The sequence below is a fragment of the Sporisorium graminicola genome, chromosome SGRAM_4, assembly GCF_005498985.1.
Source record: "Sporisorium graminicola strain CBS 10092 chromosome SGRAM_4, whole genome shotgun sequence".
In the NCBI taxonomy this organism is placed as follows: Eukaryota; Fungi; Basidiomycota; class Ustilaginomycetes; order Ustilaginales; family Ustilaginaceae; genus Sporisorium; species Sporisorium graminicola.
The window spans coordinates 160,883-185,542 of NC_043734.1; the positions used below are offsets into that span (position 1 = coordinate 160,883).

Sequence of the window (24,660 nt, forward strand, 5' to 3'; positions counted from 1 at the left end):
TGAAGGTTGACTTTTCTTTTGCAAAGCTGGGAGGAAGAGGCGGTAATGTACAAAGGAAGGATGAAAGCCAGGACGCGAGTATTCTAGACTTGACCTGTAGCTAGGAGTTGTCCTGTAGAGTGGAAGTCGAGAGCTTATGCTGATGCAACCTGGGATGTTGGGAGGGCAGCGCGCTTCTCCTTTCCTCCGAAGTTGTTGTAGTTCTGCGGGTGGGCGAGTGAGAGAAAGAGAATAGATGTCAGTCTTCAACCAACCTTCCGGATTGAGCAGCCAGAGGGTATGACCCTGCGTGAGGGAGAGAAAAGGAAGCAGAGTACGTACGAGGAATCGAATCAGCTGTCCAGCCTGGGCCGTAGCGTTGGTAGCATGACAAGCGAAGAGCAAGTAGTTTCGCGGTTGCACCCTCCAAGCAAAACGCATGAACACGGTCGAGTAAGCGCACAGTGCAGTGCTCATGGTACCGGAGATCATCTCTTCATCCTTGGACAGATCGGCGATTGCTGCGAGTGGAAGGCCCCAGTTGGCGACAGGTCCCCAGAAGTGTGTAGACTGCGGCGTAGGATGCAACCAGAGATGCGATTGTCAGTGGAGTGCACAGAGAGACTGAGAGAGAGAACTGCTGGGCGGTAGATAAGGCGGCCACTTACGAAGAAGTATTGTCTGCCAGCAGGCGACTTGATCCAGTTGATGAATTGCGATGCCATCTTGTTGCGAGAAACGGAAAGCCGAGGAGGTTGGTGAGGTGTGAGGGTGAGATGCTGTTTGAGAATTGGGATTCAGGGTCGCAGCGTGAGTTCTCAGGTCGAATTGATCGATGTGTCAGTGCACCCGACCAAATAATCCTGTAGATTTGCTCAAGAAAAAGGAAGTCTTCCGCGCGATTTGGGTTGCTTTCTTACTATCACGATTCTCCTTTTCCTGGCGTAGATATCGGGAGATGGGTTAGCTTTTTTTAGCTTTTGTATGTCGAATCGTGGCAAGGTCGCGTGATTCAAAAACTTGCGAACAACGTTCGGAAGGGCCGGACCGTGTCGCCGTTTGTCGAGGGTCTTTTGTCTTCTACCCCGCGGGCGCGTTTTTTTTTCGCTTCCCCGCTTTCAGCTTGTGACCGGCAGCGGATCGCTCTCTTCGTTTGTGGCGTGCAACACCGTGGCAATGCGATCGGCATAAGAGTAGAGAAGAGGCGACGGCAGCAAGCAGCATGAAAAGCGACTCAGCACTTGCAGTCAAGCTTGGTCAAAATGACGATTGAGAATTTATGACTGCGGCCAAACATGTGTCGCGTGAACAAGCGGGCTCGCATCGTCTTGCCGTGTCGCAGCTCATGCAGCAGGGGCTAGTCCGGGGCAACACGCCCCGTCTTGAGACGCTCATGGACGGCAAATCTAGAACCCAAGCCGACCAGCAACGACTCTCGCTTTCGGCTCTATAATCGCCAAGCCGTTTTCCTCTTCCAAATTTGACACTTTGGCTGCCGTGGATGACATTGAGTCGCATTAGCCGTTCCTGACTCGGCATGTTCTTCATCCTCCACCATCACATCCCTCACCAACATCATCATCACCGCACCATCACCACATCATCAACCCCGGACTTCTTTCCAGCTAACCCTACTCGCCCTTCCCACCACCTACATCATCATCATCATCCCCACCTTCGCCAACTCAAGTTTTCGCCAGAAGCAGAGCACGCGCATAACGACGACGCCCGCTGTTCGTGTGGCGCCTGCTTTCATTTCGCATCGCCATCCAGCTCAAGTTTTTTAGCTTCAAGCCTCTGCCACAAAGCAGCCGAGCACGGCACACGAGCTCTTTCTCATTCCTTTGTCACACTGCTAAATCAACAACTCGAGGCGTTTTGCCCGTCGGACCTCACCCAAGCAGAGTGCAGCTCAGCATGCCCGCAAGTTTTACCTTTCTCGCTGAGCTCTGACCAACAGCATCCATCCACCACGCTCAGTGAAGCACTGCAGGCTTGGCAGCCTTGCATCAACCTCTTTCAACGCAGACGGCACGAGCCACACATGCACCACTATGGCAAACAACCCTGCATCCTCCCAACCTCCCAAGAGGGACTCGTCCTCCGACTCGTCCCCTGACGCATCCACCTCTCGCACAAATGCACACGATCAAAAGACCGACGTTGACTCTGACTCCAAGGGCACCTCTGCTAGGGAAGAAGTCAAGATCTACAAGGCCATCTCCCGAGTCCACCGTGCTTGCAACGCTTGCCGCAAGCAAAAGGCAAGATGCGATGGGCCCGAAAACCCGCCTTGCCGCAGATGCAAGCAGGTCGGCATCGAGTGTATCTTTGAAAAGCCGCCCAAGGAATCAACTCCCTCCAACGCCGCAGCTCCTGATACCGGTGCCAGTGCAGATCGCATCCGCATCTTGGAGACGCAAATGTCCGGCATGCAGAGCATGATCTCGGAACTCGTCGCTTCTATCAAGGCTAATACGAGCGCCATGACTGCTTCACCATCTCAGAGTCTGCCGCCACCGCATCCATCGCCTCGCGAGTCGTCCGTATCTTCAAGCTCGCCTCACTCAGCACGCGCTTCAAGGCCAGAGCCGTACCATTCGCATCGCCAGCAAAGCACTCCCCTTCAGCAGCATCCGTATGCCCCTCCACCGCATCATCGAAATTCACAGCATCCGATTTCGCCATCTGCAGATTCCATTCATAGGTATCCTTCAGATGGTACAGTTGGCTCCGGTCATCCGCAGCGCCGCCCGGCTTATCCTCCCGCAAATCGCTCGTATGGCAGCAGCAGCAGCATCGTCGGCATCTCGTCTAACTCTATGGCATCTGCGCCCATTCATGCTCCGTCCGGATACCCGCTTCAGCAGCCACCCTCGTTCCAGACCACGTACGGTCATCCCCCGTCTAGGAACGACGCTATGCTTCTCCAGCAGCAGCCCGAATCTGAATCGTTCGATAGCACTTCTCACCATCATAGCGTGTGGAATGCCGGTGCGAATGCCTCTTCTTCTTCTTCAAAGTCCCTGCCGGCCAACACCCATGCTAGACGTCCAAGCGGCTCGCGAGTTGGGTTCAGTCATGAGGATCGAGGTCGGTCTTCACAACCGTGGCAGCACTCGAACCTCACTGGATCTCCATCCTCTGCAGCACCAGATACGGCTGCTGGAATTGCTTCAACTGGAACTTCGTCCGCATGGATGTCTTCATCAGCTACATCTAGCCATCAGCCACGCCGCTCGAGTCGTCCCCGCTGGACTTCCTCCGATCGCGCGGGCAGCCACACTCACAGCTTGGACCAGAATCTCACGCCTTCCGACGGCCCCACGGCAGGCGAAGATGGCGAGCCACGCGAAACTGATATTAGCAACGACCAGCTCAGCGCGCCTATCGAAGCGCTCCGGGGTCTTGCTGACGCTGCTGCCGCCGCTGCGGAATCCGAGGGTCACACCTCGAACGACTCTAGCGATGAAAAGCAAACGGAAGCTGACAATGCAGGTGGGCGATCCAAGCAGCCTGATTCGGCTGCGACTCCAACGCTTCAGCTCGTGGATGAAGGCGGCAATCGCAGCGCGCTTGCTAAGCAGGATGATGACTCGCCAGATGCGATGGGCAAGTCGCCTCGTAAGAAGAGGCGACGCAATACTCATGCTGACTCGCCAGGTTCTGCGGCTGCAAGTGGCGTCGGTATCGAGGGTAAGGCTGGCGGTGCTGCTACAGGTGCGTCTGCAACAGCCGCTGTCAATGCCGGATCCAACCCTGCTTCGGCCCTTTCGCCTTCGAGCATAAGTCGGTCAGGCAGGATGGAAGCGCCTGGTCTCGTGTCAAGTGTGCCCGGCGATTTGGTCACCCTCGGCTTGGTCAACGAGACCGATGCGATGCGTCTCTTTGAAACGTTCCAGAAAGGTGTGCCCAAATTCATCTCCATCTTCCACCTGGAAGACGAACCCATGACTACCGAAGAAGCCTACCACCACGTGCGCACCACATCGTACTTCCTCTTCAATGTCATGCTTGCCATCGGGGCCAAAGTGGAATGTGGTGGCAAGAGTCCAAGCCGTCTGTACCAGACGTGTATGGCGCAGGCGAAGCGGAATGCCAAGGATACCATGTTCAGCCCCGTGGCGGGCAAAGCGGCCGTGCAGGCGATGGTGTTGCTTGCTGCGTACAGCGAAAATGGCTGGCTTTCGTTGGGTTTGTCGATCCGAATGGCGCAGGAGCTGGGACTGGATCGGTCGTTCCAGAAGCTCATGTCGGCGCTGCCTTCGTCGGGATATGTTCGCCATCCACAACCGCCGCCGCCTCCAAAGCATTTGACGTTCTACCACAACTCCCCATCGTCGCATTACACGGGATCGCCGACAGATGTCAACTCGGTCGGGGGCGAGTCGGTGGATGGCAAGAACGGTGGGCCCGCCAATGCTGCGGGTGCGAATGCGGTTGCTGCCAATGCGGCGGCGAACGGGAATGCGGACGCTGCGGCCAAACGCGAGCTGGACGAGCTGAAGGACTTGGCGCGCGGCTCGAGGCTGTGGTTCTTCCTGTTCCTGTTCGATCATCAGGCGTCGTACGGTGCCGGACGGCCGGCGATGCTGTCCAAGCACTACGTGCGCAACTGCCGGGCGTTCTTGAACCTCAACTATCCACTCACGGTGAAAACGGATGCGCGCTTTATCAGTACGTTAGAGCTGCTGATTATTCGCGAGACACACTACGATGCTATGGCGCCGTACGACCAGCCGGTGGACGCTCGGATGTTGTCGAAGATGCGCAAGGTGACCGAGGAGCTGAACGAGTGGCATCAGTACTGGTCGGGCGACTTCGAGGGGCGCGGTTACAACCAGGATTCGTTCTTCCAGCAGTCCCTCGTGCTGCAGTGCGCGAGTGCTGAGCTGTACCTCTCGTGTACAGCGCTGCGCGGCATCCGGGATGCCAACGACGCCGATCAGATGGGTCCCGAACAGAAGGAGCTCATCATCCAGGCAACGAGGGCAGCAGATACGTGCCTGAGCATCTCGGTGAATGCGAAAGAGTACCGCGAGATGCTCGGGTGGGCCCCACACTACACGCACGTCACCGCTGCGTTCGCGTGCGTGTTCCTCATCAAGATTGCGCGTCTCTTCCCGCGCCAGGTCGACACGTATGGGATCTTCAGCAATGCGGAGCGGCTCGCGAGCAGGCTGGCAGAAGTACCGGCTGGCAAGTATGCGAGGGTGATCCGCATTCTGTTGGCACAGGCGTGGAAGAAGATTGCCGATCTGAGTCCTGCGATTGGACTGTATGCCGCGCTGGGCGCCGAGGCGACGAGGCCGGGGGCTATCACTCCCGCGGAGATCAAGACCGGCGGGCCGAGCGATTCGGGGATCAGCTTGTTGTACAAGTTGTTGCAGGAGTACCAGAGTGGGCAGATCGACGGGGAAGCTGAGGAGGGCTCGGCAGCGGCGGCGACTGCGAATGCGAATGCGAATACGAATGCAGGCGGTGGCGGTGGTGGAGACGTACCTAGCGGATCAGGGGCGCGTACGCCGGGGTTCAGTGAGCTGCTCAGTAGCGGCAGATGGTTGACGGCGGGGATGGCGTCGCCTTCGGTCGGGGCTGGGGGGTTGTTTGGTGGATTGGGTGCCGCTGCGGGGGGTTCTGGGACACTGTCGCCGACAAAGGCCGGGTTGGGAGGGATGTTTTCGCATCGTGGGAGTATCAGCGGAATCGACTCGGGTCTCGGAGGTGTTGTAGGGGCGAATGGCGGGGTCGGGGATGGAGTTACGTGGTCGTCGTTCCTTGCTCCTCATACGCCCTTTGATCCGTCGGCGGCGAATGCTCACAGCGGCAGTGGAGGCGGAGGCCACCATCCGATTCAGTTGCCGCTGTGGATGCAGGAGAGTACCGGTGCTACTGCAGCGGCCGATATGGGAGGGTTTACCGGCGAGAGTAATACAGAGGCACCCAAGGCTTCGCCGGCACAGGCGAGGAGTTGGGGACATCAGGATCACTATCAGTCGCCTATCCCACATAGTGGTAGCTATACGTCGCCCAGTTACCAGACGCCGCAATCGCAGATGCAGCACGGTCGGCATGACAATGGGAATGGGAATGGCCTGCTGGGGGCGCAGATGCCGCATGGATCGCAGAGGGGGTCGACCTCGTTAGGTGTCCCGCCGTCGCCGTCGCAGGTGGCGCCGCCGCCGCAGCAGCAGCAGCAGGGGCAGGGACAGGGACAGGGACAGGGACAGCAAGGGCAACAAGGTCAGCAGCAGGGTGTGGCAGCGGGTGCTGGAGGAAACATGTTCGCCGCATCGACGAACTTTGATAGCGTGCTGTCGGATCTAGGGCTGCCTCTGGACGGCTTGGACGGCCTGTTTGTCGATCTGCCCATCAATGCGGGTTCTACTCAGAGCGGGTATTCGGTGTAACTTAGACGTCGAGGGCGAAGTGGAACGTAACTTATTTGCTGTTGAACGCATGTTACGGACGTGATTGTGTGTGCGAGTGAAGAGAGGTGTGACGATGTCCATGAGATGCATTGTGCCGACAGTGTTGGGTGGACGTGTTCGCACTTGGCCTGTGGATCTGTCTCGAGATGTACCGTAACTGAGCGTTGCGCACGCGAAGCGGATGCAGCATCACAATCACACGTCGGATGTCAGAGCGGTCGGATGCCCCTCGTTATCCAACTCGGCATCCTCAGAGCACAATACCGGAACCGATTCTATCGGTCAGCTCACGGACATGTACGAAACCGCTCACCGCACAAACATGAACACAATCGGAAGGCGCAGTCGGGTGGGAGGTGGTGTAGAGGGTGTTTGGAAAAATTCGCGGACTATTGGTCTCTGGTGCATATCTTTACAGAAGAGATATTCTCCCTTTGGGAGCCGACACATCAGAGGCAAGACAACGCTAGAAAGTGGTCGAAGGCGACCGCATTCGAGGCTTTTTGGGGGAGATGAAGAAGTTAGGGAGAATGATGGCGTCACCCAAGGCTCGTTCGTCTACGTCTTCAAAACAAATAAGGAGAAGAGGGGTAGACTAGGCGAGTGTGCGGTGTGCACGGAGCGGGTGATCCCTGGTACGCATGATCGCAAAGTCCTGGTCGGGAAGGACATGGCGATAGGCACCAATTTACTCCCAAGAGCTGGTGGCCTGCTCGGCGGCACCGTCGGCAGCCCAGTCCTGGGCGCCCTCGGCGGACCAGTCGACGTTGCCGGTCTCGGTGGCGAGGTTGGCAGCGACGGCGAGGGGAACGTCAGCCTGCACGTCGGCGGCACCCTCAGTGGTGGGCTCGGCGGTCTCCTTGGCGGCCTGGGCGGCGGCGGCGGCCTCCTGGGCCTCGCGCTCAACCTCTTCAGGGTCACGGTAGAAGAACATGTCGGGCATCACCGACAGGTCACCACCCTTGAGGCGGAGGACGGTGCGGCAGAGCAACCACCAGAGGAGACCGACAGAGTGACGGCCACGGACGTTACCGGGGATGGCAACGTCGACGAACTTGAGGGGCGAGTCCGAGTCGACGAACGAGATGCAGGGGATGTTGACGTACGAAGCCTCACGGATGGCCTGGTGGTCGACACGGGGGTCGGTGACAACGATGACACGGGGCTCCTTGAACGAACGGGTGATGTAGTTGGTGAAGGAACCGGGGGTGAATCGGCCAGCAATGGCGGTGGCACCGGTCTGAGCAGCGAACTTGAGCACGGCACGGTGACCGTACTGACGGCCAGAGATGACACAGATGTCGGCGGGGTTCTCGATGGCAGCAAGAACACGGGCGGCGAGGACGATCTTCTCCCAGGTCTTGCCGATGTTGAGCAGGTGGATACCGTCAGCACGACGCTTGTAAATGTAAGGAGCCATCTGCTTGTCGGCGTTCTTGGTACCGATGTGCGTCTGGGCGGCGAGGAGGAGCGAGATGTCCTCCTCGGTGGGGTTGAGAGCAGCAGGGACCTTCGACATTTTGGTTGATGAAAAGAAAAGGGGGGAAACGAAACCTCGAAACTTTTGCGTGTGAGGAGAAGGAAAGGAAGAGATGGAGTTGCTCGACTTTGGCGATAGCGACGAGCACAGTTTCCAGCGATCCTTCCTTCTTGTCTGGCTGTGTCAAGCCCAGAGACTCACTGACTGGCTGGCTGGCTGGATGACTGACTGACAGACTGACTCTTCTGCGAGCCCGAATTTCGCACACTCTCGAGTTTACATCTTCAAAGGTCGGGCGAACTTGCCGCAGTCAATCGGGATCGGGAAGCCTTCCTTTTCTGATTTTTTGAATCGGGCGATTCAACGAAATCCAGTGACGCGCCTTTGAAGCCTCCACAAAAGCTGCACGCGTGCCTTCGAACAACACATTTGGCTCAGAGGAAAGGACCCTGCGGAAAGCAAAAGCGAGGCTGCATGCACCTCACCTGTCACTGGTTCGGCCATGAGTGCGGAAGAACAACACTCGCTTTCCGAGTTGAGCTCAACTTCCACCCCACCTTGGCTCTTCCGTCTACGCCCATCATTATCATCGTCATCGAGTAGTACGCTACCCCGAACCAAAGGCGAGCAGCCCGCCAGCATCGACAGGACACCGCGGTCGAGCAGCTGGCAGGCCGGTGGTCGAGTTCCCGTATGTCGACCAAGACCGTATCAAAAGATGACTCGGGCAGCTCGTCTCTCACGAAGGTCTTCAAGCGGCTAACGTTCCGCTCACCGGCCCCACCCACGTCGTCATCGTCCTCGTCCCCTTCGCCGAGCCGTCCACCCAAACCTTTACCCGTATCTCCCTCCTATCCTTCGCAGCAACGTGGAGCAGGCCCATCGGAACAGGAGACGTCCTTGCCGCCGTACTTGGCGCACTTGGCGGAGCCCTCCTCATCATACAGCCAGACCTCCCCAGTGCGCTTCCCGCAGCCCAGCGTCCCGAAGCATCCAACACCACGACCGCTGCATTCGGCAAACCAATCCTCGCGTGAGGACTATGCCGACCCCAGCAGGCTTCCGCCTCGACCTCCTGCCTTTGTACCCGCAAGAGGGTCGCAGTCAACCTTCCACCCCATTCATGACTTTCCGGATAGTCTCAAAGCTGGGTCCATCAGTGTCGCTGCATCTTCAACGCAAAAACAGACTTATCCTTGGGAACTGGTTCCACAGCGGAAGCCAGTCGCTTCTAGCCCTGTTCAGACAGCGCCACGGCCGGACAAAGGATGCCGCATCCTCACTCCCAAAGACCCGAGCCCGCCAACGGAAGTCAAGACTCCTTCACGACAAGCTCTTATGCCGACGGAAGACCCACCCATGGACGTCAAGACCCCTCCGCGACGGCCAGGCCTGCAGGCCAGTGTGGCAAACACTTGGCTCACTCCAAACGGCTCCCAGCCGGTCAAGGGACAGTGCTGGGGCATTAAAAAGGATGGGACCCGCTGTACTCGGAAGGACGGATCGATATCATCGCCAGCTCAGTCCCCGTCCCCATCTCGGTCGTACCGCGGCACGTCTGCTCCCCCGCGGCTTTTGAAGGGTACAAGCGCCACAAGCGCCCAGGATGGTCTGGTGATCAGCAGCTCGGACGAGGACATTTCAGGTTCGCACACGGCTACCACGGCCAGCCTGCGTTCCGCAACACCGTCTGGGCCCTCCGCCAGCGATAGTGCAAGTCTTAGTGACGGCGATGACGCGGACGAATGGTACTGTTTCCAGCACGTCGCCGAGGCCAAGAAGTGGCCCGGTTTTTACCATTCGTACACTCGCTACGGTAGTTCTAGCGCAACGTCCGAAGTGTTCATTAAGTACGATGACTGGCTCGGCACGACGAGTCTCACGGATCGCACGCAGGCCTTGATGCGCCACCGCATGTCGCGCAATCTGACAGAGACGGATCGGACGGAGAAGGGACACCTTTACATCCACGAGCTCATGGCGTGCTCGACGCCGACGCATATCTGTCTGAAGGTCGGACGCTCGATCAAGGTCTTCCGCCGGATCGGCGAGTGGAACTCGCAATGCAGATCGAAGCAGCCGCTCCTGCGCGCCATCTATCCGTCCGACGCCACACAGGAGCTGATGCCAGGCATGGACACGCCGACTATGGAGGGCATGCAATTCAGCCGACGGTGGGAGGCGCTCGTACACCTTGAGCTGGCCGGGATTGGCAGGCGAGTCGACGAGGAGTGCCACGACTGCCGTAGGCGCCACCGCGAGATCTTCATGATTCCAAGAAGGCTGGGACCGAACGACGGCTACGATACCGCCAAGCAAGTCATTCTCAAATGGCTGCGATTCGTTCAATTGCTGTCGTCGCCGAACACCGAGTGAGCTGTGAGGGTCGAAAGCACAACATCGACGGCCTGAAAGGCAAGCTCTGCTACACTGTATGAATAGAGCACTGTATTACCACCACCATCAACAATGACGGACGATGACAGGCGCAATGTCATGAGCAGTGTGCCAGGAAGGCAAGAGGTTTTATAACGTACGCCCCATGGCGACTGGTTCGGCCAGGCAAGCAGGTAGAAGTGGCTATTTTGTATCTCGATGTTAGGTTTGCACTTCTATGTTAGGCTTTGGCGAGTAACACCACATTCAAACAAACAAATGTATTTTACAGTTTTAAGACATTTCGCACGTGACCTAGTCCATACCTGAAGGGACAGCGACCCTCCGGGCTTGGAATTTTGCGTATCCAACTGCAGAACAGTCAGAGAGCCAGAACGGAAACTCTGGTTGGCTGGCAGGGCGCCTGCTGCAAGCTCGAAAGCTGGAAGGTTGCACGTCGAGAGCTTCGAGGAGGCAGAGCATAGTGGTGCGACAGACCTCTCAAAGAGCCAAAGTCGCCGGCTGGAAGCGAACAGGCGCAGAGTGTGGTCACATTGGCAGTCTCGTTCCTCATCATCGTCAAGAACCTCCATCAACCACCATCCTTTCCCCTTTTCATCAACCTTATACTCATCAAGGTTAGTATACCCGTCCAGCATACACGACGGAGTCACGGCGCGATATCGGCATGGCATTGCAATTGGAGCAGCAGGTTAGGAGGTGGGACATCGGTGAGGCATCGGCACAAGCAGAGCCTTGGACAGGGTTGATCGTGCTGGAAGCATCAATAGCAGCAGCATCGGCATCGGCAGAAATGGTAGCAGCGACATGTAGCAGAACGACACTGCAGCACAGAGCAAAACAGCAACGCAGCGCAGCATAGCATGACAGACGTCGGATGTAAATGCCTTAGCATCACACCCATCATGGCATTATCAGCGACGTCTTGCGAACACAGCGTTCGCTTCGCATCGACAGGACGCTGATACAGCATACCACGCCGACGACAACACAGCTACAAACATGAATCGGCATCATCAACCAGCTAAGACGCAGAGCAGCTTGCATCATCCATCGCAACAACGACCTCTAGCTTCACTTTCAGCATGTCATTAGGGTCAAAACTCCTCCTCTGCATTGCGACGCCAGCACGCAGACGTCAGGCGAAGGGTCAACGCAGATCTCGAAAGAGCAAGGATGGTGCGGATCAAATAGGAACGAAGAGGCATCGGAAATGTACATCATCGGCTCCTCTGGCACAATGATCGCCCCTTGGAGAGATGATACGCTACCCAGAAGCTACCTCTGCCAATCATGTGCTGCATCCCGCCAGCTTCTAGCCGCTTCGATCTTTACATCTAGATGCTGTCGTTCCAACTCCTACCGCCCGGTCCATATCTGCCCGCCTGCCAATCCTACTCTCACAAACTGCAACTGGCCATTGCGCGCAGAAAGTCATCGACCAGATCCGCTACTCAACCCTGGATCCATGCAACCCTTGCAACAACCATCGCGCTTTCACTCCTGTCGTGTCGTTGACTGCATCCACTCGTTCCTTCGCAACTAACCAAACTTCCTTATACTCCATTTGTTTCCACAGAATCAAGATGGCTGACGCTGCTCCCCGTGGACGTGGCGGTTTCGGACGAGACCGCGGTGGACGAGGCCGCCGTGGCCCCCGTCGTGGTGGTCGCCGTGATGGCGAGAAGGAGGAGTGGGTCCCCGTCACCTCGGTCGGCCGACTCGTCAAGGACGGCAAGATCAAGTCCATCGAGGAGATCTACCTGTTCTCGCTCCCTATCAAGGAGTACCAGATCATCGACCTTTTGCTGCCCAAGCTCAAGGACGAGGTGATGAAGATCATGCCCGTTCAGAAGCAGACCCGTGCCGGTCAGCGCACCCGTTTCAAGGCTTTCGTTGCCGTCGGTGACTCGGATGGCCACCTTGGTCTCGGTGTCAAGTGCGCCAAGGAGGTCGCCACTGCCATCCGCGGTGCCATCATTGTCGCCAAGCTGTCCACCATCCCCGTCCGCCGTGGCTACTGGGGTAACGCTCTCGGTGAGCCCCACACTGTCCCCATGAAGGTTGCCGGTAAGACGGCCTCGGTCATGTGCCGACTTGTGCCCGCTCCCCGTGGTACCGGTATCGTTGCCGCCCCTGCTTCCAAGCGCATGCTGCAGCTCGCTGGTATCGAGGACTGCTACACCCAGTCGTCCGGTCAGACCGCCACCATGGGCAACTTCCTGAAGGCCACCTTCGAGGCTGTGTCCAAGACCTACGCTTTCCTCACGCCCAACCTGTGGCGCGACATCGCTCCCCCCGCCACCCCCTACGTCGAGTTCGCTTCGCACCTCGCTCGTACCCAGAAGAAGTCGCTCTACTAAATGTAGAGTCCCTTCTGGTTGGTGGCGTGGTTTGAGCGGAAGTGCTCTATACTCACATCTCCCGGGTCGCTTAGCTCTTCCCCACACGCCTTTTTGGGTTGTGTGACCCGATCCTCTCGCCCTCTCCATTCCCCAGCTTCCCTATTCCCCCCATCTATTCTACGTTTCTCTTTCGCTCTCGTACGCGATCTGTACTTTTGCATACAACTGCACACACACCCAAAAATATGAAGCATCGCCGTATGCGTTCTTGTTCCATTCCAAGCTGACTGTGTGCCTCATTGCATCCAAGAGCCACTCTCGGCGTGGAGCCGTGCTTGTGTGAGTCCGATCGACGAAGGACATCAAGAGGGTTTATCTGCGGGATGGCGATTGCATGAGCAACTGGAGATGCAAGCTGAAGAGGAAATCCAGTAGGAACAGAACTCTGTATGTTAAATCTGCTTGTATGGTACACAGAAAAAATGGGTTCGTGCGAGGCTGTCAACTTCCTGATCGCATTTAGGGCAGCGCGGGCGGATTAGGGAGGGAAACGAGCGAAATCGGCGATCCGAGTCGAGAAGTCTAAGAGGATTTCGGAACCGTTTTTCAAGGAATCGCCAATTTCAGGAAGCATCGCTCGCACGTCTTTGAGTGGGCATCTGCGCTGTGTCTGTCAATCGTGCTCGTCGTCGCTATCCACACGCCTAACCATCTTCCTCACCCTCACCACCTCTCAACCTCTTCATCACATCCACCCGCACATACACAATGTTCGCTCGCACTGCACTTCGTCAGCAGCCCGCGCTGTTCCGCATGGGCGGTGTCCGCGCGCAGTCGACGCTGCCCATCCCGCCCAAGATCGCCACGCCCAAGTCGGCACAGGGCCCCGGCGGCTCCTCGGCACGCATGGAGAGCGTCGTGGGCTTCTACAAGAGCTTGCCCAAGGGTGACGCTCCCCAGAAGCGCGGCGGTGGAATCAAGGCCCGCTACTTCGACGGCAAGAACGCCTCGGGCAAGCCGATCGTCGCTACCCTGTTCACGCTGTTCTTGATCGGCTACTCGATCGACTACGCTACCCACCTGCGTAAGTTTTGCCCTCACCCGCACAATGACATTCTCCAAGCACTTGCTCTCCTTCCGCACAGCGTCATTGTTTGCAGTCCATTGCCATACTAACCATGACTTCTCTCTCTCTCGTTCACAACGAACAGGTCACCACAAGAACAACCACCACTAATCGCATTGCGCATCATTGCAATCTTGACGCCTCGTAGTGGCCCAGCACGAACCCTCTGTCGCTCCTACCCATCAGGCAATCAAATCGAATGAATGAACCCTCAAACCTCTGCGCCTACTTCCAGATGCTAAGGCGTAACCCAGTTCCTATGAAAGAGACAATTCCGGAGGATACAAATACAAACGCAGATACGGTGGAAGACTCTGCAAAAAGCCATCATTGGCAAGGTGGAAACAAGGCAGCCGGAGGGGGTGGAAGGACGGCTCAACGCGATCGCCGAACAAACGAGTCGAGCGGTCCGCGCTTCTTCTTCCCGCTGGAAGCTTCTCGCTGCTGCTGCGAGGGTGCAGACAGCGAACTTGTGTCGCCGAGCTGCGAGCGACTGAGACAGGCGTCGATGTGTGCGTTGAGCTGGTCATTTGAGCCGTGCACCGTGTTGGCGCAGATAGGACACGAAACGGCTGCTTCCGAAGGAGATGCCTTCATCTTGGTCTTGTCCGTTCCTTCGTGGGGCTCCTCGTCCGCCTCTTTTGCAGTCTGACCTTTCGTCGGTGACTGTTCCCGAGACCGGATCGTCGGGCTGTCCTGACTGAGGTCGTACACCTCATTATAGGGATCTGCAGTGCCTTCGAGCGACTGTCTGATGGCAAGCGCGAGTTGGCGCTCCTCTTCTTCCTGCCACTCCTGTGCGGTCTTGCGCGGCGTTTTCCCACTCTTCCCCTGCGCGTCGCCTTGCGCATCACTGCTCGAAGCCTTGGATTGGAAGAGTTTCTTCAGCCTCTCCTCGCCAGCAGCCGCACCGCGAAGATCCACGAGCTGGGTGACGCGAACACCGATCAAGCGAAGCGAGAGCTGCCCTTCACGCTCGATCTCCTGCAGCAGCAACGAGCTGGTAATGTCGTAGAGCTCCTCGGCGCGATGCACCAACCTTGTCGAGGTACGTGCGCGAGAAAAGCGCTGGTAGTTGTCGCGCTTGGCGACGAGGGTGATGGTCTTGCCCTTGAAATCGAGTCGCTCCAAGTCCTGCTCGACACGCTGAGCCGACTCTTTGAGAAGGTCCAACAAAGCTTCGGTATTAGCGGTAGGGCTGAACGTGTGCTCGCGACCTACGCTCTTGCGCTCCTCGCGTTTGCTCGGCTCGACAACAGTATTGCCGATACCAAGGTACGCCTTGATAAGCCACTCGATTTTACCGTCAAAGGCGAGCCAGAGCTCTACGCGCTTGTTCCAGATCTCTCCGCAGGTGGTTACGCCGAGGCTCTCGAGGATGCGCTCGTTGACCCGGCCGATGCCAGGGATCTTGCGGCAGGGCAGGTCGCGCATGAAATCAACAATGGCTTTGCGGTCCGGCTGCACGCGGAATTGACCGTCTGGTTTGTTCCTATCCGACGAGATCTTGGCGAGCATGGTGTTGGGAGCGATACCGACGCTAACCGTGAGCTGAGTCTCGGTTCTGACCTGGTCGCGCAGCTGTTGAACTACCTGATCGATCGTTCCTCCGTGATGCTCGACGTATTCGGTGATGTCAAGATAGGCCTCATCGAGCGAAGCTTTGGCCAAATTCTCGTCGTACTGCTCAAAGACAGCCATGACCTTTTGACTGGCTTGGACGTAGCTCTGCATGTCGTTCTTGACGACGATGAGATGGGGACAGAGCGCCTTGGCGACAAAGACGGCCATCCCACTTCGTATACCATAGCCTCTTCGAGCCTCGTAGGAGGCGGTGACGAGCACGCCCGAGCCGACCCCAAAACATTTGCCTTTAAGCGATGGATCCCTTGCGAGCTCTACGGCGGCGTAGAACATGTCAATGTCGGTATGCAGGATGGTGCGGGAGAGATCGCGGCGGTTCTCAAGTCGTGTTGCCACGTCTTCGATCTTGCGTTCGATCGACTGCCACTCTGGACTTCCTGGTGGGACCTGGAGCAGCTTTTGGTCACGACGTGCCAGCAAAGCATGGATGCGCTGTGTGGTCTGAGCGTCCTTTTGGCGCTCGTTTTCGAAAAACTTGCTACCTTTGGAGACCTCATAGATGATTCTGTTGATCTCGTCCTGGTCTTTGGCTAAACCTGCCTTGGCCGAGGAGGGACCCGCCATACGCTTGCGCAAGCTAGCGAGTGCAGCATCGTCGGCAAATGTTGAGGTGGGTGGCTGTGAATCGAACTTTTGCTTTTTGCGTGGCGAAGTGGTTGGAGACGGAGCGGTAGGATCGTTGTTCGGGTCGTCGAAAGCGTCGCTGTTGGCGTCTCTATCCCTGAAGAAGTTCATCTTGGCGGGTCATGTTGAGCATGGTGAGTGCAGCATGGGTAAGCGCATCGTGAGCTGCCGCCTCCTGAGCGTAGCGTCGTTGATGGTCGTAGTGGAGCTGAGTCAAAGCGAAGGTGAGCAGAGCAGATCAGAGCAGAGAAGGACCCTGAATTGAAATGCAATTTGGCTTTGGCAAGCCAGGCGACTCGCACGTTCAAATTCAATACGCCGTCAAAATCTAATTTTGAGGGGCCCAGTGCAGTGAAACAGTCGCTCTGTTCAGGGTCCAAGGCGTCACTGCCTCGCGAACGGGACACGCTCTGTTTCTCTCTGTGGTGTTGGCACAAGGCTCAGTCCTCTCTCTTTGCTTGTCTCCCTCCCATCAACCTTCATTTCATCTCGTTTCACCGCCATCACCACCAATCTCCGCTAGCACAGTGCTGCTGGTCACAAGCACGCATGTCCGGTATCCATGTCTCTCCTATCCGTCTGATCGTCTGATTGTCCCTGCCATTGGGTTTCAACTCTCGAGGCATCCTCGTCATGACCGACACTTCTTCGAGGCACTCCGCCTCACGTCAAGGCGTCAACCTTGGCTTGCCAGTGCACAGCACTCCTGCATCTGATGGCGCCTTGACCTCTACGTCTTCGCCCGCCTCAGCAAAGGAAGCGCGCCAGAAAAGAGGTATCCGCGTTCGTGTCAACTCGTTGGGCGCCGCCATCATGTTTAAAAACGCTGCTGCTGCTGCTGCTGCTGCTCCGACTTCAACTTCGACAGTCTCGCCACAGCAATCGCATGCACCATCCAAGACAAAAGGAAGGAATCGATCTGCTACGGTGACCAATCCTGAAACGTTCGCCTCGTCCTCTCCGTCTCACTCTGCGCAGCCACTTCCTGTCTCAACTAATGGTCAGGATCCCGCATCTTCTGGTTCCCCGCCGCTGCCTCCTTCTCGCCATCCTCTGCTAACCGCAAAAAGCAACTCGCATCGTCTCTCTGTCTTTCCCTCGGCAGCCACCAAAGACTCGGATTTGTCGGCCGCGCCTGGCCAAACTAATGGCTTCAACCGTCGCAAGTTCTTTGGCAGGAGCAACAGCATTCGAAGCCTACTAGGTGGCAGCGCAGGCAACACTACAAACAACAACGCCATGAGTGCAAGCTCGTCCAACTTGAGCTCAGCAAACTCTGGTACGTCCACAGCAGGTCCTGCTGACGCTCCTCACTCGCTCGGACTGTTGCGACGTATGGGCAGCAAGAGCTTCCTGAACCTTAATCAGTCCAAAGCTGCAGCTGCCAACAATGCTTCTTCCGATGACCTCTCCTCCACTGCATCCGCAGACTCGCATGCGTCCAAGCGATTTACCGATTCGCTCAAAGGGATGCGTCCAAGGCGCGGAAACTCGGTTTCCAAGGATTCCACCAAGTCACGATCCGTTTCTTCACGCTCCAGCACCGAGGCCTACTCTGCTCGCGTCATGCACAACGAAGCCAAGAAGAGCGTCGAGAGCGCACGCTCAAGCCGCTCTGTCGCCTCACCCGAGCCGCACCAACTACGTTCGTCGGAAGCAGACTCCTCGGATTATTCTGGCCAATCCGCCCACGATGCTGAAGCACTCACTAGCGCACCCAAGCGTCTCACTGGCTGGCTTTACAACATAGTCGGCAGTGACAATACCCCATCATCAATCGAAGCAGGTCCACCTCTCTCCCCCGTCCGAGAAGCCGATGCCCTTGACTTTGCACCCTCTAGCCCCACACCTCATCGTCAAGATGCTCGCGCTATAACCTCTAGCTCACCAACGCAGACGCCAGCGACTTCCCCTCACGCGGATGCTGGCCGATCTGCCTCACCTTTGGGCAATCTTCCCACACGCTCCAAAGCTGGCGCTCTCTTCCAATCTCTGGCTAATGCAAGCTCGAACAAGGCCGCCAGGATGACCAGCGCGAACACTGGTGATAACAACACTTCCGCCCCTGCGCCGAGTAGCAACGGAAGTGCCGCCCCCTCCAACACCGGCGCTTCCTCGTCGAGTGCCGCAAGCAACAACACTGTGGGTGGCGCAAACGGCGGCAGCTGGATTCCTGGTGGTGCTGGCTTTGATCGCGCTTTCAAATTCTTCATGGACACTGATGCAAGCAACAAGGATGACGAGGAGATTTGGCTGCTCGGCGTTTGCCACGGCCCGAAACGATCCAACGACAAGATCGCTGCTTCCGAAGCATCCGCCCTAACTTCAAACTGCAATGGTGCCGAGGCGGCCAAAAAGAACTCGGAAGCTGCGGAAGCCGATGCTGGACGAGTGTCCCCACTTTCGTCAGGTCCATCCGCTTCCTCTCCGCGTCGAAGTCCGCTCGACCCGATACATACCTCTCTGGCATCTCCGTCGCCCTCCTACGACCGCGCACCCACCCCAGCCAACAGGAACGAAAGTCGTGTGGGTAGCTCCATCTCCACCGTCGCGACGGCCTCAACCTCCGACAGCCTGCGCTCCAGATCATCGGCTACCAGCTTTAATGGCGCATCACACCCTTCGGTGTCGAGCCCGTCCAATCAACAATCCGCGTTCCAGCCCGATTTTGCTTCAAGGATTTGGTGCACCTATCGCAACCACTTTGCGCCCATCGCACGCGACGGCACCATCTCGGATCAGGCGGCCTCGGCTGCCGAAAACATGGCCGCAGCTCAGCTGGCAGCGACACAAGACACCTCCGCGCCTTCCACACCCTTGGCTGCACCCTCGTCTACGGAGGCTCCTCGCTCAAGCAGTCCTCCCGCTTCTGCCGGCCGCGGCTGGCTCGGTCGCAAAGCCACCGAAAGCAGTTTCGCTCAGGAGGCTGCCATGCAAGCGAGCTCTCCTCCACTGGGACTTGGCGCAGCACTGGGAGCTGGATATGCGAACGCCTCTTTGACGTTGGGCGACAAAATGGGCATCACCAACCTCTGGAGCAGAGCAACCGCAGCGGCTCAGGCTGCTGGCTTCAGCCGAGCTGGTCTCACCACCGACTCTGGATGGGGCTGCATGCTTCGTACGGGTCAGAGTCTACTTGCCAATGCGCTCATCAACGTTCATCTCGGCCGATCCTGGATGCGAGAGGCGCCCCCAGTGCGGCAAATCGAATTCTTGCAAGAGCTTGCGGACCTCTCGCTTGATTCCTCCGCCGAAAAGCAGACCCTGCTCGAATGGCGACAAAAGCGAGCTCGTCATGCGACGTACACTAAGATCCTCAGCTGGTTCCTCGACGACCCTAGCCCCGCTTGCCCCTTTGGCGTTCATCGCATGGCGAGAGAGGGAAAGCGGCTTGGCAAAGAGGTGGGCGAGTGGTTTGGTCCTTCCACCGCAGCAGGAGCCATCAAGCAGCTTGTCTGCGAGTTTGCAGACGCCGGCCTCGCCGTAGAGCTCGCGCACGATGGCGTATTCTACCTCGACGAGGTGCGGGCTGCAGCAGGCGCATCTCGGCAGTGGGGCAAGGCTCGTGCTTCTACGACCGGTACGAATGGTCGCAAGGGAGACACCACGGTCACATGGCAGAGACCCGTCCTAATCTTGGTCGGCATCCGTCTTGGTCTCGATAGTGTCAATCCAATCTACTATGAATCTGTCAAGGCCACCTTCTCGTTCCCGCACAGCGTAGGCATCGCCGGCGGCCGACCCTCTTCTTCGTACTACTTTATGGGTCATCAGGGCAATTCGCTCTTCTACCTCGATCCGCATAATGTCCGCCCAGCGGTACCGCTTCGCTATCCTCCGAGCACTTTCCCAGAGGTTGTTCCGCGTCAGCTCGACATTGCGCACCGCTTTGCGTTTGAGGACCAAGATGACGAGCACGAGTGGTGGTCACATGCCTACACGGAAGCTCAAACCTCTACGTTTCACTGCGACAAAGTGCGCAGAATGCCCATCAAGTCACTCGACCCGAGCATGCTGCTCGGCTTCTTGGTCAAGGGCGAAGAGGATCTCGCCGATTTGTGCGCTCGGATCAAGGCCTTACCCAAGACTATCTTCTCCTTTGCTGATTCTGCGCCCAAGTGGGTTGACGACGATGATTTTGACCCAAGTATGGAGAGCTTCTCGGAGCCTTCAGCAGGTGAGGAGTCTGAGGAGGATGCAGATGGGAGCAAAGATGGTTCGGCTGATATTCGTGTCGATGCTCCCTCCGGAGGTGCCCAAGGCGGATCGTTGCAGAAAACGAGCGTGCCGCCGAATGGTGAAACTGTTCCCGCTCCCTTTCCTTCGGATGCGGGTGCTAGGTCAAGCGAGAAGCTGTTCAGAGAGAGCCAGCAGAGAACGGCCGCCTGGCTCGGTCAAGGCAACCAGCCCAGCAGCTCGACTAGAGCATCCTACGCAAATGCCTTGAGCGCAGGGGGGATCGCGTTCCCGTCTCTCGACCTGCTGTCGCCTCAATCGGAAGGACACCCACTGCAGAGACCGCCGCGTCTGGATGCTCGACAGGTGTCGAACTCGTCAGCTGCAACCACGCGACCAGCGAGGCGAGCAGTCGACACCGAGCTCGCCGCGGACCAAAGAAAGGGCCGAGATCTCACAGCGTCGCAACTCACGACTTTGGCGCGCGCAGATCGGAGATCATCGTCATCACGTAGTCCGGGCAAGTTGGGCGCAGATGAGAGTTTTTCCACGGTGCATCTGTCGGATTCGGAGGTCGGGTCTGGATGGGAAGAGGTCTCGGATGGAGGCACAATCGCTCCCTCTAGCTCAGCAGGCGCTGCCCTACTGCGTACTGGCTCGCCGTTGCGATCCTCCGTGGCAGCGGAGAGCTCTGCTGGTGGTCTTGCGGAGGGTGAACGCACCACTGAGCCTCCGCAGGTGGATCCGACTTCGCCCATCTCGGTTGTCAGCGAAAGCGACTTGGTGAGCCTCAGCCTGGACACTCCGATCGGCGAGGTGCCGGGAGATGCAAAGCAGACGGCGCTGCAGGAGGCAGAAAGTTCCAGTGCCGCAGAGGCGCCTGTTGCAACTGCCTTGTCCAGTGATACGGCTGTCACAGAGGACGGTCCCAGTTACTCCGGGCTGACATCTGCACATGTTCCGCTTGCCCTGCCTAGGCGGAGGTCGCAGTCCAGACCTTCACCCGTCGAGCTGCCACGGGCGGCAGAAGCTGAGGCGCCGCCAGTCCCCGACCTTCCGATTGCGTTTCAGGGGCGATTGAAAAGCAGCAAGAGGAGCAAGCATCCTGATCTAGATGACAGCGATGACGATTTCTGAGTCTTGTTGCGCCCCCATCTCGTCTGCTTCGATACGATACTTGCCATCACTCTTCCTGAACACTCTGAACACTGTCTCACTCACTCGCATCGCGGTATCGGCGATGTTTGTACTACTTGTCTTCACACTGGCTTGTGAAGCTGTTTCGAATGATACCCCATGACTCAACTCCTGGGCGCTGTGCGCTGTGCGATGCGGATGATCCCAACTTCGGCCTCGATTGTTTGTGGTGACGACTGTGATCCACGTTGCCCCTTCGTCTCACCGGCCCTCCCGGACAGTCCGAGCGAGCCTGGCACCGCGCGACGCGGCGCACTTCGGCACTCTGCACACCTACAAACGCACACATCTTTCAACGAGAAGCTTTCATAGCGGCCAACGAGCTAAAGCACAGGATTTGGTTCGAGTCGACAATAAAAGAGGGATAGCCTGACAAAGATGAAGTATAAGCAGAAGAAGTTATTTCGGGGGAAGAAAGACCGGGTCGATCAAGTCATCTGGGATTCATTGACAAGCCAAGGACGGCCACATTGCAAAACCTGCTCTGCGTTTACTGCTGCTTGCACTCCTGAGGATCTTGCGATCCGGCCATCTGCGATCCGGCAGATGCGCCAAGCTGCGCCGATCGACGAGGCTGGTCATCGTCCTCGTCATCGTCCTCATCCTCGTCGTCCTCATCGTCAAAGTCGGCATCGTCGAGATCGTCAATGTCCTCGTACTGCAAAGCCTTTCCGGTGAAGAAGTCGACGGCATGAGGGATGATGCGGTCCTTGAGATCCTCACCGATCTGGTAGTCGAGCTCGAGACGCTCATCGAGCTCGTCCAGGTCGGCATCTTCGTCGTCGACCTCGCCGTTCTTGGGCGGCTTAGGTGGGTTGAAAAAGTTGAAGAACGACTCGACGGGCACGGAGCGCTTGACGGTGCGTGTCTGGTTGGTGTTCTTGTTGCGCTGCTTCTTGGTCTCGATCTTGTGGGTGAGGTCCTTGTCCTCCTTCCACTCGATCTTGCAGCCTTCGGCATGGTCGTAGACGAGGTCGCCAGAGAATCCGACCGCATCCTGGTAGTAGTAAGTCTTGGTGAGAATCTGGTTGGTGAAGTAGTCGTTCTTGGCGGTGTCGAACTCAAACTCGAGCTTGAAGCCGGCCTGGTCGACCAGGTAGCTCATGCGCACATCGACAAGCGCACGCAGAGCCTCCTCGTCGCGCTCGGTGATGAGCTCGGAGAGGGCAATGTGGTTTTTGAGCGCGGTGAGCCAGAACTCGGGGATACCGTTGGCGCCGTCGGCGGGAGCCTTGACATCGGCGAGCGACTCGGGCTGCTCGTCCTCGTTATCCTCGTCGGCATCGACGGCCTCACCCGCCTTGACCTCGTCGGCAGTGGGCTCCTGCTTGCCCTGGATGATGGCGGCTCGTCGCTCGTAGAGAGGCTTGTATCGCTGAGCGTACTTTTTCTCGAGCTCGAGAATCTCCTTTTGGAAGTCGGCCTCGATCTTGTGGTGCTCGACCTGAACACCCTTGAGACCCTCTACGCGGCGGCGGATGTGGTCGGGAAGCGACTCGACGTAGCCGGATGAGCGGCCGACGAGGTTGGACAGCTTGTCCTGGACCATGGCGGCGAGAGCGGGGTTGCCCTGGAGAGCAGCGGCAACGTCGACGGCGTTCTCGTCCTCCTCGCCAATGGTGCCGACTGTAGGTCGCGAAAGAGCCTCGCGGGTGAGAGGGGCATTGCTGAGAGGGGTGTTCTGAGGTGTGGGAGCGACGCCGTCAGCGTTCTTGCTCCTTCCGATCTCCTGAGCGCCCGACATGGTGGCTGATCAAGAGAAGAGTGAAGGTTGTGGTCGAAAGTGGAGAAAGAAAGGATGCAAAGTCGGCCCGGTCGTGATCGAGGTCTGCAGAGGAGGTCGGCTTCAATCGAGGAGCGTGGGCTCTAGATTCAGCTGCGATGTGTTCTCTGCGATGCGACAGCAAAGGCGCGATGTGAACGATGAGTATGAAGAGAGGGTAAGGAAGGAAAAGAAGGCTGAGCGTGATGGTGAGCTATGCAAAGAGACTCGAGACAGGGCAGAGAGCTCAAAATCCTAGCTGGACATTTGTGGTCTGGGCTCGAGACGGCCACTCAGCCACTCGACCAGAGAGCGGCAACAGCAGCAATTTTGGTCAAATTTTGAGTGAGTGAACGAATGGGTGAGTAGTGGATTTGGATGGCTCAGGCGCCAGAGCTCAAGCGTGACACAGCGTGAGCTGTTCCAAAAAAAATCAAAATGGAAGAGAATTGGGGCTGAGCAACAGCGCAACGCGGGTCAGAGATCAGTCTCTGAAGCGCGTCCGTTCCCTCCCCCTTCAAAGGCGTTCTATTGGGGCGAAATGGCCGTCGTGTGTGTGTGTTGCTCTTCCCATGGGACAGCAGCTTGAGATCAGTTTTTAATCGTACGCCTGAGCAATACAACAACACTTCCCCCACTGCGCGTTGGTCAGTTGACAAAAGGCAATTTTGTAGTCGATACAACAATTCAGGGTTTGCGTCGACTGATCTTTCGAGCCTTTGAGAGAAACTGCGAGGCGCATGTCCGTTACGCTGACGCAAGGACACTCTGAGTGCTCGGGACACGTCCCTCTCGCCTGAAAGCGCAATATCACTGCTGCCATGTGTCGACTGCTGCTAAGTCCTTCCCTCGCCCTCTTCCAGCCGAAAGGCTTGACCGCTCCAAGGCAGCGGCTTGGAAGAGGAAGGCTGCAACAGGTATCCCCCTTGGCATCTGGTCATGGCAACATTGTCTAGGCGGCACGCGTATGTGGCCTTATCTGTCCTCAGCAGCGAGTGTGTTGAGCAAGCAAGGGTCCTTTCCGTGATTGACGAGAGAAACTCGGAGGGCGTGGGCCACAGCCGGGATAAATGGACGAAAACAAAAGTTTGGGTTTCAAGCTTCAAAGCTTCGGAAAGCGATTCACTTCCTTCGAAGAGCATCAATTTGCATGGATCAGGGCCCTTGCGAGGGAAAGACATTGCAACATCGACACAACCTCGGCTTGTTGCTCGAGGTCACGTATATGATTGGGAACGCTGGTCGATGTCTTCGTCGGAATGGCGTTCGGAATACGCGGATCGCTAAGTGTGTGCTTTCAGAAGTGCAGCCAGTCATCAGAGTCCAACACCATGACAGGTTGCGTGCTCTCTGGCTTGTGGAAGACAGCTTCTGACAGAGAATGATTTCGCATCGCAGCCATTTGGCAGATGCATCTGCGCGGCGTATGCAGCTCGAACGCTAGATATCGGACGCCATCGCTCTTCAAGTTCGTGTCCCTCTTTCAATATCAGCTGCGT

The 24,660-nt window shown here is 57.4% G+C and overlaps 9 protein-coding genes across 9 annotated transcripts; 5 read left to right on the forward strand and 4 right to left on the reverse strand.

The window, feature by feature from the left end:
* Nucleotides 1–134: 134 nt before the first annotated feature.
* Nucleotides 135–704, reverse strand: EX895_004531 (uncharacterized protein; the record flags this gene model as incomplete). The annotated part of the gene is made up of 3 exons (XM_029885125.1): nt 135–203; nt 322–549; nt 648–704. 3 exons carry the CDS (start codon nt 702–704, stop codon nt 135–137), a joined length of 354 nt encoding a protein of 117 aa, XP_029738367.1.
* A 1,329-nt stretch (nt 705–2,033) lies between these two features.
* On the forward strand, nt 2,034–6,389 carry EX895_004532 (uncharacterized protein; the record flags this gene model as incomplete). The annotated part of the gene is made up of 1 exon (XM_029885126.1): nt 2,034–6,389. The coding sequence occupies one exon, from the start codon at nt 2,034–2,036 to the stop codon at nt 6,387–6,389; it is 4,356 nt and encodes a 1,451-aa protein (XP_029738368.1).
* A 709-nt stretch (nt 6,390–7,098) lies between these two features.
* EX895_004533 (uncharacterized protein) lies at nt 7,099–7,929 on the reverse strand (the record flags this gene model as incomplete). Its single annotated transcript, XM_029885127.1, has 1 exon — nt 7,099–7,929. One exon carries the CDS (start codon nt 7,927–7,929, stop codon nt 7,099–7,101), a length of 831 nt encoding a protein of 276 aa, XP_029738369.1.
* A 654-nt stretch (nt 7,930–8,583) lies between these two features.
* EX895_004534 (uncharacterized protein) lies at nt 8,584–10,266 on the forward strand (the record flags this gene model as incomplete). The annotated part of the gene is made up of 1 exon (XM_029885128.1): nt 8,584–10,266. The coding sequence occupies one exon, from the start codon at nt 8,584–8,586 to the stop codon at nt 10,264–10,266; it is 1,683 nt and encodes a 560-aa protein (XP_029738370.1).
* A 1,607-nt stretch (nt 10,267–11,873) lies between these two features.
* Nucleotides 11,874–12,650, forward strand: EX895_004535 (uncharacterized protein; the record flags this gene model as incomplete). The annotated part of the gene is made up of 1 exon (XM_029885129.1): nt 11,874–12,650. The coding sequence occupies one exon, from the start codon at nt 11,874–11,876 to the stop codon at nt 12,648–12,650; it is 777 nt and encodes a 258-aa protein (XP_029738371.1).
* A 750-nt stretch (nt 12,651–13,400) lies between these two features.
* Nucleotides 13,401–13,869, forward strand: EX895_004536 (uncharacterized protein; the record flags this gene model as incomplete). The annotated part of the gene is made up of 2 exons (XM_029885130.1): nt 13,401–13,716; nt 13,844–13,869. The coding sequence occupies 2 exons, from the start codon at nt 13,401–13,403 to the stop codon at nt 13,867–13,869; spliced, it is 342 nt and encodes a 113-aa protein (XP_029738372.1).
* Nucleotides 13,870–14,133: 264 nt separating this feature from the next.
* On the reverse strand, nt 14,134–16,137 carry EX895_004537 (uncharacterized protein; the record flags this gene model as incomplete). Its single annotated transcript, XM_029885131.1, has 1 exon — nt 14,134–16,137. One exon carries the CDS (start codon nt 16,135–16,137, stop codon nt 14,134–14,136), a length of 2,004 nt encoding a protein of 667 aa, XP_029738373.1.
* A 522-nt stretch (nt 16,138–16,659) lies between these two features.
* Nucleotides 16,660–21,339, forward strand: EX895_004538 (uncharacterized protein; the record flags this gene model as incomplete). The annotated part of the gene is made up of 1 exon (XM_029885132.1): nt 16,660–21,339. The coding sequence occupies one exon, from the start codon at nt 16,660–16,662 to the stop codon at nt 21,337–21,339; it is 4,680 nt and encodes a 1,559-aa protein (XP_029738374.1).
* Nucleotides 21,340–21,889: 550 nt separating this feature from the next.
* On the reverse strand, nt 21,890–23,143 carry EX895_004539 (uncharacterized protein; the record flags this gene model as incomplete). The annotated part of the gene is made up of 1 exon (XM_029885133.1): nt 21,890–23,143. The coding sequence occupies one exon, from the start codon at nt 23,141–23,143 to the stop codon at nt 21,890–21,892; it is 1,254 nt and encodes a 417-aa protein (XP_029738375.1).
* Nucleotides 23,144–24,660: the final 1,517 nt, after the last annotated feature.